The 15,035-nt window shown below is 36.5% G+C and overlaps 1 protein-coding gene across 4 annotated transcripts in view; it reads right to left on the bottom strand.

The window, feature by feature from the left end:
• NEK10 (NIMA related kinase 10) overlaps positions 1-15,035 on the bottom strand; it is a 163,276-nt gene that overhangs the window by 133,436 nt on the left and 14,805 nt on the right. For all 4 annotated transcript variants that reach the window (XM_067561623.1, XM_067561620.1, XM_067561621.1 and 1 more), the window contains exons 6-11: positions 14,105-14,146; positions 8,482-8,560; positions 8,013-8,080; positions 6,489-6,568; positions 2,685-2,771; positions 647-871 (exon numbers count right to left, since the gene is read on the bottom strand). In XM_067561623.1, the coding sequence (XP_067417724.1) occupies positions 647-871; positions 2,685-2,771; positions 6,489-6,568; positions 8,013-8,080; positions 8,482-8,560; positions 14,105-14,146 (581 nt within the window). The remainder of the gene's footprint in view (positions 1-646; positions 872-2,684; positions 2,772-6,488; positions 6,569-8,012; positions 8,081-8,481; positions 8,561-14,104; positions 14,147-15,035) is intronic.

Here is a 15,035-nt window from a genome sequence, read left to right as displayed (position 1 = left end):
TAAATAGTTTAGCCCACTTTATAGTTTCAAATAAGGCACTGTGAGGAAGAGTATGAACTGCAACCTATATTTACTAAAGCAAGTAGTGATTTAAGGTGCCAAACTACAAACATTTTAATGGACCCTGACTTTAGAGGGTTTTTTTTTGAAAATCAGGTTTTTTTGAAAACCTTAAAAATAGCTCAAGTTGGGCATCCAAAAACTCAGGTACTCAAAATCATTAGTCACTGTTCAAAATTTAGGCGTATGGTCTTATCACTGGACTGAAAATTTAACATACTATAAAAATATTCATAAATCCAACTAATAGAATAGATTATCCTTCCTACCTTTCTAATCAACATGGAAATTAAGTGGACACTAACTATATATTTTATCTCAATTTAATTGATTTAACACAACAAAGACATGCTATACATTTGAAAAGCGCAGCATATAATATATTTGAAAAAATGCACTGCACTGTTTGAATTATCCACCTGAATTTCTTTTAATTTCTGCATTATTCCAGGTCTGCAAATACCATCAGAAGCAGAGGGTGGAAGCTTTTTTATACATTGGCATATGGTCAAATGATTGTGTGATAACCTTAAAATATGGGACAAAGACATTGATAATTATGCTGACCTTGAAGATGAAGACCTACCCCTGTAATATATGAAGGAGTTGCTTGATACCACCCCAAATCCTGATTTCCACACTAGTCTCAGGGTCTTCACAAATCTGTACCAGAATCCAAACTACACTCCATAGAAGTTTGAGATGATCTGAATGGAGCAAACTGAGCAGGATAGGAACTCCTTCATACAGTTTCACTTGCTCTTTGACTTGTGACTTGGCACAGAGGAGGCGTAGCAGCTCTGCAGTCAGTCTAGAAAGAGAACAGCAACAAATTATAACCACAGCACCACAGTTCACCTGTGTTAAATCACCCAGACAATTACTTATTATTGCAATTCCTATTACATTGTTGTTACTTAGTGCTACTGTACATTATAAAGATGCCCAAGTAGTCTATAATACATTTGCTGTTAAGTTACATTCAGTAAAGTGTCATATTTTTATTCATTCATTAAAATGACCCTAAACTTTATTAAATTAAGCCTGTCACATTTTTGGTATGCAGTAATTTATAACACTAATACATTTGTATCACTTTCCTTTCAGTTCAAACATGTCTTTCAGCCTCTCTGAATTGGGGGAGATGGGGACTCTGAACTCAAAGATGGAGCTATAGGGCACTTAGTCAGAATGAAGCAGTTGATACTTCAGACTATTTGACACTGCAGCTGATACAGTAAACACAGCCTTTGAATAGGTGGGGACTGGGGACCCATGTCTTGGGGGTCCCTGCAGTTGCAGGGCAAGCAGCACCAGCCCTTAGCATTATTGTGTTAATATTCAGGGCAGCTTGACTCTGGTTCTATAAATAATGCTTTTCAGATGAACTCGTCAGCCACTGCTGTTGTTTTTCTGAATTCCTTCTTTCTTTTTAATGGATTACAGATGGTGGTGGATGAACTTCAGAAGGTTCATAGGTTGTGGTGGAATAAGCACTCAGAAGTCTGGATCCTTCTCCACACTTGTGTTCACGGAATTGGCTGGAAATGTCACAAGGAAAAGTTCTCACAAGATTTCCATTAATTCCTGCTTCCACAATTTGGGTAGAGGGACCACAAGAAAGAGGTGTCTCGCTGTATTTTGGCTCTTTGACTTCCATCTGGAATCAAGAAACGCTGAAGTGCACAAAAATGAAAACTCATATTTTGAATCTGCAAATTTAGCTGGTTTTTCAGCTTGTTACTTCTTCCTTGAGCTTGAAACTCAAGACTCCAGCAGTCACATAGCAATATTCAGCAGAGAATCTTTTTTATTATGGTCACTCCTTTATCTTCTCCCCCCATAATGAAGTAGTTTTTTGTTTTTGTTTTTTTAAAGTTAATTAGAACTTTTTCAAATATGCCAGAAGATTCAATTTTGTTCCTCGTATTTGGTTTCCCTGTCCCTGATTGTAAGTTAAATAAGTAATAAAACCTCTGTTTTAAAATGTACAGTATTCTTTGGTGACTGGAATGCAATTACATTTGAAAGTGTGTTTTTGTCTTCTTGCTGTTTTGTACTTAACACTCAGTGGCCACTTTTCCACCAATTTCTTTCAAATGCGGACTTATCAGCCCCAATCATCAAGTCCAATTGAGCTATGATGACTTTAAAGGAAGTGGGGATATTTTTGTGCACCTCTGGTCCACAAGGCTGTGGGGGGGTCTCAATCAGTCCCTGGTATAACTTAGAGCAGTCTCAGGTATGCTGTAATTTATGCCAGGTTATAATGGCCCCCAAGTGGAGTATCAGAGTCCAGCATGCTTTTTGGCAATGGCCCTAGGTCACCCCACTGGTGGCAGTGCTGTAGTTCACAGGGAATCATCAGCTATCCCTTTAGGGAAGCTTTACAGTCCATTTAACCTGAACTGCAGGCCAGGATGTGACCCCTCAATGGGAAGAAGGATGACAACATGTACTAGATAACCACCAAAGAACATTTTGCTGCATCAATATCTGATTTTAAATGCCACTGGTTTGAGACTTTACCACTCTAACTAAATAAATACAGTATTTCCGTATATCAAAATAAACTTTAAAAAAGAAAAGTATTTAACATAATTAGTCTATAAATAAGGTCCTACCTTTTAGATAGCAAGTCATATTCACGTAATATCACAAGCAAGTTTTCTACAATGGCGAGCTCACTGATCTTCTCCCTACATTCTGGACTACAAATGGAAAATTCAAAATAAAATTATATGAAAGACGTGTATGTTATTTCTAGTTAACTTCTGCCCACTTATACTTCATTATCCATTGTTTTGGCTGGCTGTATTTTCTTAAGGCTAAGGTAATGTCACATTGTATATGAAGGTTTAAAAACACAAAAAATAAATTGGTTCAGCACTGGCACTGCAAAAGTTTACTCTTATTTTCTATAATATAGATTGTTTTAGTGAAACACTAACATGGTGAATGAGGAAAAAAGGTTAAATATTTAAATGTGCTTAGAAAAGTGCTTTTGAAAAACAAATTTAAAAAGCTGTGGTTTAATTTTTTATTATGCAAATATAATGTGTCTTCATATTTTTATTATATTCTATTACTATTTTGCTTATCCCATATAAGTGTAAATAAAAATAGTTTTTATGAGGAATATTCAATGGAAGCTGCAATTTACAAGTGAATAACTGAATTTACTGGGCATCATAATCACCAAAGTCTTTACATCTAAATGATTGTAATAATTTAGACCCTGAGTCAGGAAAGTATCCATATTCAAAACAGCACTTAAATATGTGCTTTAAGTCCCTTAAAGTTAAGCACTTACTAAGTTATCTCCTGAACCAGTGCTGTAATTTGAAGTAACTGCTTACCCATTATATAGGATGTTCTTTTCAGATAAAATTAAGATTCTTGATATTGATACATTTAAAAGAGTATTAAAAAGTACTCAAGTGAGGGGAAAATTAATTTTAAATTACTACAAAGAAAGAAAAAGAAAAAAGTTCAAATGTACTAAAAGAAGGAGAGTTAATTGAAAGTGGCCTAACTATTCTGACAAAAAAAAAAAGCGTTTTTGGAAAACTGTTAGACAATCATGGATTTAAGAAAAACATATTACAAATTCAACCCTTCTGTTCACTAGTATGGATTTGCAATAATTATTCTTCTAGACTGAGAGTGGATTTTACATTTAGTTAACAGGAGAACTTACATGTTCTTTTGGGGGTGAAAAATTCTGGTCTTGGCAGATGTGATTTGTTCAATGGTATTTGAAAATAAATAAACCTTATACATCAAGCTAAAGATATTCAAGCAAGATAAACTTATTTCACTCCGAGTATAAAATTAAATGGAAGACCAAAATATTATGATTCTGATGAGCTTTAATTTTTTTTCTTTCAAGAGAGAAAGCTAAAATGCAAACCAAAATACTTTTAAAATACCTTCTGTTTTGACAAAAGGGAAGAGAAATTCTGGAGACATCTCAGGCTATGTGTAGGCTGATGGCAAATTCACCGGTCAGATCAATTTATTTGTATCAATTGAGCAGAAGTGGAAACCCGCTCAATCGACCCGGAAATCAACAGTTAATCCACCTCTGCCAGCTGGAATAACGCTGCTTCGATGGGAGCGCATTTCCTAAGTAGGAGTTAGGAAGTCGATGGGAGATACGCAAACTACTCTAGGCTACCTACAGTAGCTTGCGTATCTCCTATCAACTGCTGCCGAATTTGGCGACAAGTGTAAACGTAGGCTCAATGAAGAAATTCCTACTTATTATAATTGATTGTATCAATTCCTCTTTTCACTTTTCTTTCTCTGTATAAAACAAACTTTATATATTTATATTAAAAATATAATATATAATATTTATATATGCTTTAAAGCATAAATTTGTTCTCCAAGTTTGGAAGTCAATAGAATAATAATGGAGAACAGATAGTTTCTCTTCTGCACAACTATTAGAATTGGGGATTGAAAGATGCTATATCTTCAGGTTTTTCATACCATAATACACAACATGATTTTAGTCATACTGAAGTATTAACATATACAGATACATACATGTATGTACATATATACATATTTTAAAATTACTTAATACACCTTGTGCCTCTATCTTTCTGGATATTTCAAGGTATCTTTTCTATTCAGCTTGTCAAGATAGAGAGAATTTTGACATAAAAGGAAATCAGTAAGAATGAGAAGCAAGTGTGTATTGCTAAAGACAGATATTATTTTATTTTATGCTTTGCTTGCAAGCACTCAGGTAAAATTGTGGAAAATATAAATAAATTACCAGATCAGACTCTATTTGGCTGAGAAGACCATAAGCAAGGAGGACTTCTAAGTAATTTTCAGAGAGTGAAAGGAAAAATTTTTAGCAGGAGTAACCAATTGAAATAAAATTGTAGGCCATGAAAAGGGAGGGGATGTTGGAAATATGCAATAACTTTTGGATCACTGTACTACAGCTGTTTGTAAACCTACAGCAAGGGCCTTATCCTGCAGCTCCATGTGCAAGCAAAACATCCATCAACTCCAAAGCCTGCATAGAGACTGCAGGATTGGACTGTATGGCCCCAATCTTGCAAGGTATTCCACATGGGCATAGGGTCTGCCTTGAAGGATCAGTATGTCTGTATTTAACCTGTAGGACTGGAAAAAGAATAAGGCCCTGATCCTGCAAAGGCTTATACATGTACTTTTCAATCTATGAGCAGTACCATTGGCTTCAGTGTAAAGTTAAACTATGATGCTGGTAAACCAAATGCCATCTCTGGCCAAGCCTATAGGCATAAGCTAAGAACTGACAAACTCATAGCTGCAGACCAGACCAGTTCACTTATGTGTTAGTGTTGCTCAAAATAGGTATTAGCCTTATAAGACTGTATTTAGTGTTTAGATTCTATAGAATGTTTGTAAATTGCTACATGAATTAATCTTATTTGTAATTTCTGTATTCCATGTTATAAGGAAATACGTAAATTTTGCTTTATGACTTTGAAAATGTTTTCTCTAAACGTGTAAAATCAGATAGGAAGAGTGTTTCCCCTGCCCATCCAGAAGAACAATCAAAATTATATGGGCCATCAAGGAAAATCGCAACACAAAGGATTGGTAAATGGCCCTATCAGACCTTGGAAATGCTACATGCAAGAAAGCTCATCCTATGGACTGAAGAAAAGGAAGAAAGAAGAAAGGAAACAAATAGGAAAATTTGCCATCTCTTTGCTGTTTGAACTCTCACAGGGCAAGGAACACTCAACTGAAGCCAGAGAGCCCCTGGGTTTGCCCTGGAAGACATTTTGAATTGACAGATCACTACAACTCTGTTACTGATTTAGATAGTAAGTCATTTGTGTGTGTATGTTTGCTTGCTTTAACTTGTAAGTAACTCTCATTTATTTTTCCTAGTTAGTAACCTTTAGACAGTTTATTACAGGATTGGCTACAAACGTTGTCTTTGGTTTAAGATCTAGGGTATCAATTGATCTGGGGTAAGTGACTGGTCTCTTGGGAATGGAAGCAGCCTGAATATTTTGTGATTTTTGGTACAAGTGACTGTTCATCACTAAGTCCAGTTTGCATGGGTGGCAAGATCAAATGGAAAGTCTAAGGGAACTAACTGTCTGTGACTTCATGGTAAGATTTGTTACAATGATCTAGAAGTTCACGTTTGTTACCAGCTTGGTGAAATTTAACTATAGAACTTACCAACAGTTTTGGGTGTATGTGCTGTTTGTGACAGTCTACCTGAGGTAGGTACTCATGGTTGTGAGCCACTCCAGATAATGTAATATAAGCATATGCATATGTCTCTTCAGGACAGAGGCTTTAACTTGTACAGTAACATTTATCCCTCAATAAATGTCAGCTTCAATATTTTGGCAAGAATTGAGATTAATTGCAAACAACAGCTATTAAAATGAACTTACCTTTCTGCTAAGCTAGTAAGAGCAAGGAGTGCACCCAACAGCACATTACTGTCTCTGGCTCCTAGCAAATTTACTAAAGTCTGGAAAATTAGAAATTTAAAAAAGATAAAACTATATAAATTATGTGTTTTTCAGTTATGACCCTAAAACATGCATATTTGTTTAGTAAAATTTAAATGCTATTAAAAGAAATAAATATTCAAAACCAGTAAAGACACTAAATCATCACAGGATACATAACTAGCCTTAGAGATTTCAAATAAATATATTAGAAAAGCATTTTGCTCTTTTCCATACTTGCCAAGCCTTAAGGTCAGCTAAGTGTGTTTCTCCTCAAATAATCAACTGCATCTGAAACAACTCAAGCAGGGAAAGCATCTGCCCAACTTCAAGTATTAAGGGTGGTATCTGCTGCTGTGAGAGACACTTAGAACCTTGAACTGAGGTCCCACTAAGTAAAAAACTTTTTAGTTTATATTAAAATAAATATGTTTGTAATTTAAGACCTCACATGTATTCTGTTAATGACTCAGATCTTAAAGTGGTTTATGTATTTAATATTTTGATAAATGTAGTTTTGGTTTTCTAAAATATAACCAGTTTTCCATTTTTACTTGTTGTAAGCTTGCCCTCCTTCCTGGTCTGTTTTTTCTGTCTCCTGACCCATCTGTTGTAAATAAAATTCCCTTCATTTTAAGCAGCAAACTTATATCATGAAACACTAGATGCATTAGTACTGATCTCAACTGTTTCTAATTTTGGCCCCAAATCTACAAACAGATCCACTAAGTGCACATCCCTGCCACCATGCTGAGCCCCAATGAGGTCAGTAGTGTTCCATACTCGTCTGCGGGAGGGTATGTCTTCGCTGCAATTAAAAACCCACAGCTGTCCTGTGCCTGCAGAATCAGGCATGTGGGGCTTGGGCTAAGGGTCTGTTTAATTGCAGTGTAAATGTTCAGGCTCAGGCTGGAGCATGGGTTCTAGGACCCTGTGAGGTGGGAAGGTCCCAAAGCTTGTGCTGCAGCCTGAGCCCAAATGTCTACACTGCAATTAAACAGCCTCTTAGCCTGAGTCCCGCGAGCCCAAGTCAGCTGCACAGGCCAGCCACTGGTTTTTAATTGCAGTGTAGACATACCCTTAGAGATTCCAACTATAGGATCAAGGCCTTTGTTTGTGTCAGCTATTTCAAGACTATTTATATCTTAATAATATATAGTTTAACAAAGTAAATTTGATGATACCTTTATAGGAACAAGATTCACCAAAATGTTTGAAGGGCTAAATTATGTCAGGGAAATGCAAAATGTGTGCATAAGGCCAACATAAACCTCTCAGAAGCTCACATGTATAAAAATACAATTCAGAGGATCTTAGCCCAGGTCGACAAATTGATGTTTGCTTATGTTACAATTATTTGGAAGATGGAGGGAGTTTGATCTCAGCTTGATCGAATTTGGGAAGCATAACTCATTTACATAGGTAGTTGATTGGTTATAATTAGCAGTTCTTTAAACCACTTACTTTATGTGCTCCACTGGCTATAATCCATTCTCTTTGACCTTTAACAGAAGAGAGTTTTTGAAAAATATCTGAAATGAAGGAAATCACATAAACTGAGTGTCACAAATCTAAGATTTTCATTTTATTAATAGAGTAATAAAATAACAGCTCTAAACCATTGACTTACACTCTGAAATTAGCTATGTTCTTGACATGACTAATAATTCATGTTACTCAATATTTTAATATACAAAGACATGTCAGTTTCTTCAGAAACAATATTAGAGATGCACAAGAGTGAGATCTGCTATTGTGCTGTGCTTCCATCTACTCAAGTACTGTTCTCTTTTGTGTGACCATGATTGTAATAGATCTAGCAACATCACAATCACTGAACCATTTGCAAGTATTTTAAGCATTCCTCAGTCTGTCATGTAAACTTTGGTCCTCATCCAAGGTTATAAGTACATGTGTCAGTTACAACACTCACATGTCATGTTGACCAATTTGTCTACATTATGCTGCTCTTCTCCATATCCAAGATATCCATTTGCTACTGTTTCCATATACTGTAAGTGGGACAAAATAAAGTGTTAACACACCAAAAGTTAAGGGATTTATATATACAGTAGAACTTCTATTTTACAAACTAATCGGGGATTGATGAGTTCATAAATGGAAAATTTCATAAAATTGAATATCTCAAAATTACAGTTGGTAGGATTCATACATTGCAGTATGGTGCAATCCATCACTTTTTCTTGTCCTTCAAACTACTGCAAAGTGATTTGCAATTCACTGAAGATATCAGATGTGAAAGAATGCTGTCTTGTTCTTCATCAACATCACTTTTATTATGTGATTTTTATTACATAAAAAAGAAATGGTTTGTATAACTGGTCATTTGTAAGATTGGTATTCATAAAATCGAGGTTCTACTGTGTAAGTTTAAAAGTGCCATGCACAATCATAGCCTGTAGGTGGTGAACCAGCTTTACAAAGACTATAAACTGCTACTGCTGAAGGATACAGCATTACAAAGAGCTATTACACTCTCCACAGTTAAGACAGGAACTAACTTTTTCCATTACAAATCTGATAATACAGTCATTGCTAATTAGCAACATCTGCCCTCCTTTATTATTGCCTTCCTTCTATTTAACTAGGGGAGCTAACTGCCCTCCTCCTATTTACTACTTTGTGATAAAAGAGAGCTCAGCCAATGCTCTGGAGTTTCTGGATTAGCTTTTTAAAATATACTAGCATATAAATAAACCCACCAACTACTAGGGTAACTATTCAAATAACCCAGCAATAACCTAACAGGAATTAATTAACCTCCTCTGAAGGATCCCACACCATCGTTACACCCAGCCCTATCCATCACCCATCTCCTTAGGTGTAAAGGAGAAAAGCTGGGCTGTGTAGTGTAAGCTGAAGATTAACAAACTCTGGCTGTTATGTACCAAGAAGAGAAGAAAGTTTGCAAGGCGCTTCAGTATATAAGAGGTGATTTCTCGAAAATCTTGATGTATACTTAAAATTCTACAGTAAGGTTAAGAACTGCATATTTGAAAGCTGTACTACATCATAAATCATATATAATCAAACACTTTGCAACAGAAGTACACTTTTATAAGGATAAAATTCACCTCAGTACAAAAGGCCTCACATCATTTAAACATTAGCCTGGCAGACAGTGGGATCTCTTCAACTTCTCTAAGCATTGAAGATGGGTTCTTTAACAGTTCCAAATAGTTGGTGTGGAGGGGCTAAGGCTTATATTCTAGCACCTATTTTGCTCAGCAAATTCACATGAGGAGAAGCACATCACATCAAGGATATGTAGTGAAATATGTAATAATAAAAATACCTAGCTCTTATGTAGTGTTTTTCATTGGTAGATCTCAAAATGCGTTTCAAAGGAGGTCATAATCTAAATTCCCAAGAGAACTTTGAAAGTTTGCCCTTTAGTATTTAATATTTTTCCAAGACAATTTCATAGCATGGAAAAGCCATTCGCCGCTCCGCTCCAAATCTACACCACAGTACACTGCCATACTGAGAACCCCAAAAGTTCAAAAATAGTGAATCAGACCACAAAAAATTATGATTGGCCCCAAAAATATGAGGTTTTTTAATTTAACAATAAAATTTTCAAGAACTCCTGTATGATTTAGGAGCTTATGTCCCCTATTCACAAGAGATCTAAACACATTAAAGGTCATTGGGACTTAGGCTCCTAAGTCACATAGATGCTTTTTAAAATTTTACCATAAATTATGTTTTGTGGTCTGCTGATTCTTGTACTTGCCCCGGCTTCCTCCCATGTGTGTGTGATAGTCACAATGTTGCCAGTTCACAAAATTTATCAGTAACATGATTTTGGCTCCTGCTGCAGGAGGAGATCTCACTAGCAGATCCTACCAATATCAGGGGTCCCATTATGTTAACCTTCGTACAAACACATAGTAAGAGAGTTACTACACAGAAGAGAATGAAATCTAGTGCAAAGCACACATTATGATGTGGGAGCTGGAACTAGGATCCACCAAACTCATCTCATATGGGGGCCACCAAACATCTGTTAGAGGAGAACAATTTTTCATTCCCGTTGAGCAGGACAGGAGTCAAACTGGTGACCTATAGGTGAAAGGCTCTATAATGTATTAAGCAGTGCCATGAGGCTTCCAGTCTCCCATAAATACTTGTGTTACACCACCTAGAATAAGGATTGCTTTCTGGAAAGGTAAGTGTATTACATCATGTACTGATTTTTGAAGCAAAATCTCCTATACGTTGCTCTCAGCCTCACAAACATTCATGAAGTTCCACATGTTATTGTTAATGGGATAGCTCCCATTAACCATAGTAGAAAAACTAAAAATGCAATAACAAAACAATGTTCACATAATATCCGAATTCACTTCTAAATACGTTTGCAATACAAAATCTCTTCAATATTGATTCCAGGCTGCTTAAACAAATTTTTATATATTACATACATATATAGTTTCTGAACACACATTCAACATGGGTCATAAGCAGAGAAAGAATTACAGTCTCCAGTCTATAGCACAGGCTTCTTTCACTTCAGTTACTAGAGTAACTGGTGGGGAGAAAGCTTGTATTATCCTTTGCATGGATCAGACAGTGACACTCAATACACGCTTGTCTACTGGGTTGCACAAGTATTTGTGAGATAGCAATTGAATGCTGCGCATCAGATTTATTCCATGCTATAGGAGCAGAATGTGATTTAATGGTTACCAATAGCTTAGCCATTTTGGCCATCTCCACCAACTGAACTGTGGAACCTCTGAATCTAATAACATGAACCATACCACCTAAGCTAACACACCAGACATCCTGGCGCAGAAGCAGCAGCAGAGACATAAATTGCTGCATGCGGGCTAGCCATTAGAGAGTGACACAAAGCCTTACTATATTAATTCGGATTACAGTAGTATCTAATTTGGCATGTTCCTTCTAAAAGACCATGGGGCTAAATAGATGAGACTTGGCTCTTTTATATTAAATATCTATTCCCAGCTCTGCCCCCTCCCCCTTTTGGGAGTAAATTGGCTCATTCTAAGCCCCTTGAAGGCACAGGTGGTGGGGTTACTGGCAACTTGCAACCCTGTTCCACGTGGAGTAATTACCACTGCAGGTTATTCTGGAGAAAAGTGAATCTGACCATGGTACAGTCTGCAATAGCAGGTGTACTGTTGGATGCATTTGTTTTTAATTTGACACATAATGCTTTCAAGCATCCCACTACCTAAATAGTGACATGAAACTATTCTGTTAGTACTGTGCTGAGGAGCTTCCTATGAACAGATACTACAAACTGTATGATGACTATTTCAGGTTAACTGACCATTTCACTTCTGATCATAAATTCGGATTTGACATCAGGTTCCCATAGGTGAAGAATGGAACCACTGCATCACCATTTACCAGAGATTTCCAGATCACATCTACCAGACTGTTAAAGCCAAAATGACTTTAAAAGCTTTTAAATCATACAGCAAATATCTAATGAGGAACACAACGAGAACATATAGTCGAGGAGAGAGCTTGAATTAATTTGAAACTTCATTTTAAGGTACAGTCTCTGTCATATTAATAATCTTCAGTAGCAGTCATAGTACACCAGACGATTGTTGGACAAAGGCACGTTTGCATCTAAAATGAACAAATTTCTCATAATGAGGCACAGTGAAGGGTTATTCTACCAATCATGTTGAAATGTGCAGTGTTTTTGCGGTGTGTACCAGTATTTGGTAAGAGTATTACCGATCATTCTCTGTTTGAAGAAGAGAAGCTCTGCCAAAGAATTGTACTTTTAGACTGCTTTCCTAAGTAAGATGAGTGCAATTTTCTTTCAAATGACCAGCTAGCTACGCAATTTAAATGTCATAGAATGTTGATGAGGCAACACATAGTAATGATTTCCGAATCCAAAGTTTTAGATAGGTCTTCACATGATTTTTATGAAGGCTATTGGCAGGAAATATGGGGGCTACAAACATTACAGCATTATAACCCAAACAGCATATCCTAGGGTATCCGTCTTCCACAGTCTGTAGTGGAAGTGCACAATCACTTAAGATTCCTTCTCTCTACAAACAAAATTAAGATAGCATGGAACCCCACTAATACCAGTTTACTAATCTACACACCATACTTGACACACAAAACCTAACAGCCTCCACTAACCTCTCAGCAACAACTTAATAGCTGAGTGCTGTAGTGAGATATTACACTGCTAAGATTTCATTTCTAAAAATAATTCACCTTCAGGCAGAGATCAAGCCTGAAAAATTCAGCACAGAAGGTGAAAGTTTCAGAAAGCTATGAGCAACTGAAAACAGGGGCTAGAATGAAAAGTATTATGTAATTTAACTATAAGGACTGCAGCTGCTGCGCCTATAATACAACACATAGTACAACTGCACTATTGCTACAGCTGCCATTAGACTAATGGTGTAAAAAATAGCCATAACTTCTGACATTTGGAGATATTTATATGTGAGCAATTGGATGTGACAGTAAACACTTGAACAAACTTCACTGAGAACCTTAAGAGCTGAATATTTTAAACTGAGCGAAAAGGGAGTCTAATAGAGAGGAGGGATTCAATACCAACACCAAGATAACACAGATCTGGACAGCCAACATGGGCACAGTGGGAACTGCATACATGCACCCATGACCTACAGTCTTGTTATTTAAAAACAATTTTAGCATTTTTAGCAGGATTCCATCTTTACTTCTCACAAAATGGACCCAGAATGAACATAAAAACTTTTAACATAAGATGCATCACAAAGGCTTTTTGGCATCCTTGAATCAGACTAAATATTCAATGCAGTATTCCAGAATGCTAGCTTCTATGTTCCAAACAGTTGTATTGCTACCCTTTTTGTCTGCAAGAATTAAACATGGAAAAATAAGAACTATTTTGTGTACAGTAAAAAATAATGTCATGTTGTTACATTTTGATTTTTTCAAAATTATATTTCTATTTATTTTGTCCTTTTCACAACTGTCCTGAGACTTTTCTATTAATATGCCATGACTAAAGTCACATCCCACAACATGGAATGCTTTGAAAGGAAGCGACAATATAAAAAACCTCAACAAATGTCATTAATTAAAGCACGGTAATCCGTGAAAAAGTCATTTCAGTGTGTTTTTATTTCAAACTAATAGTGTTTCTATCACTTCTGTTATTCCTTCAGAGAAATCAGCCTCTAAAGCACAAAGAGACTTTACACATCCTTCCCTCAAAAGCCTAGAACTCATTCTCATGACTGAGCCAAGCACGTGTTGACCTTTAATAGCCTTTTTCACTTCAGCAAACTAGCTACTATCTAATTCAATTTGCTAGAAGAAAATGTCATTGGTGCACCTTACTAAATTACATGTATAGTTGCTTTGGGCATAATTGGAAACCGCACCTACTTATCCATGTGCTAATAGGATAACAAATTTGTTTCTCTTCATGTGCCAACAGAACAACACTTTTACAATATATTTCATTCTTGCCTTTGCAAAAACAAACTACTGCATAAAATAATAGACAACAACAATAAAGAAAATTTTACCTGGGCTAGATTTTCAATCCCACCCAGGTTATGGAGCACTTCCTGAACAAATATAAAGAAGAAAACTAATTAATTTGTCATAACACAGAACCATTAGGAAGAATGGGTAGCGTAATATAAAAGGCCTGCTTTTTGGAAGTGCTGACTTCTCCCAAAGCACAATGAATTTAATAGAATCGGTGGGTACTAAGCACCTTTGAAAATCAGGCTGCTTACATTTAATTTTGAATGTCTGAAAACTGGGACAACAATGTATGATTAAACTATGGAATGTATGGAATTGCAGTATGCTGAGGCAAATTGCTTAAGTTTCTAAAGAGGATTAGACATATAAAATCATAGAAATGTAGGGCTGGAAGTGACCTCAAGAAGTCATTAAGTCCGGCCCCTTGCTCTGTGGCAGGACCAAGTACACCTAGACTATATCTCACTGGTGTTTGTCCAACCTGTTTTTAAAACCTCCAATGATAGGAATTCCATAAACTCTCTTGGAAGCCTATTCCAGAGCTTAACTACACTCACAGTTAGAATAAGCTTTTCCTAACAGCTAACCTGAATCTCTCTTGCTGCAGATAAACCCATTATATCTTGTCCTACCTTCAATGGACATGAAGAACAAATTGATCACTGTTTTCTTTATAGCAGTCCTTAACATATTTGAAGACTGTTATCAGGTCCACTCTCAGCCTTCTTTTCTCAAGATTAAACATGCCAGGTTTTTTTAGAACTTTTTTTAACCTATATGACAGGAGTGGCCAAACTTACTGACCCTCAGAGCCACATACAACAATTTTCAGAAGTTCAAGAGCTGGGGCACACCTGCCAGGCCTCTGGGCTTAAACCTTCTGGGATGGTGGTGGGGCTCGGGGCATGGCAGGCACGCCATACGGGGCAAAAGCCCCAAGCCCCTCCACCACCCTGTCACAAGGTG

The sequence above is a fragment of the Emydura macquarii genome, unplaced genomic scaffold (genome assembly GCF_026122565.2).
Source record: "Emydura macquarii macquarii isolate MOO-44397 ecotype Brisbane River unplaced genomic scaffold, CSIRO-AGI_Emac_v2 contig_2422, whole genome shotgun sequence".
Lineage (NCBI taxonomy): Eukaryota > Metazoa > Chordata > Testudines > Chelidae > Emydura > Emydura macquarii.
The sequence above is the reverse complement of the archived record's forward strand: the minus strand, read 5'-3'. Positions and strand labels throughout refer to the sequence as shown.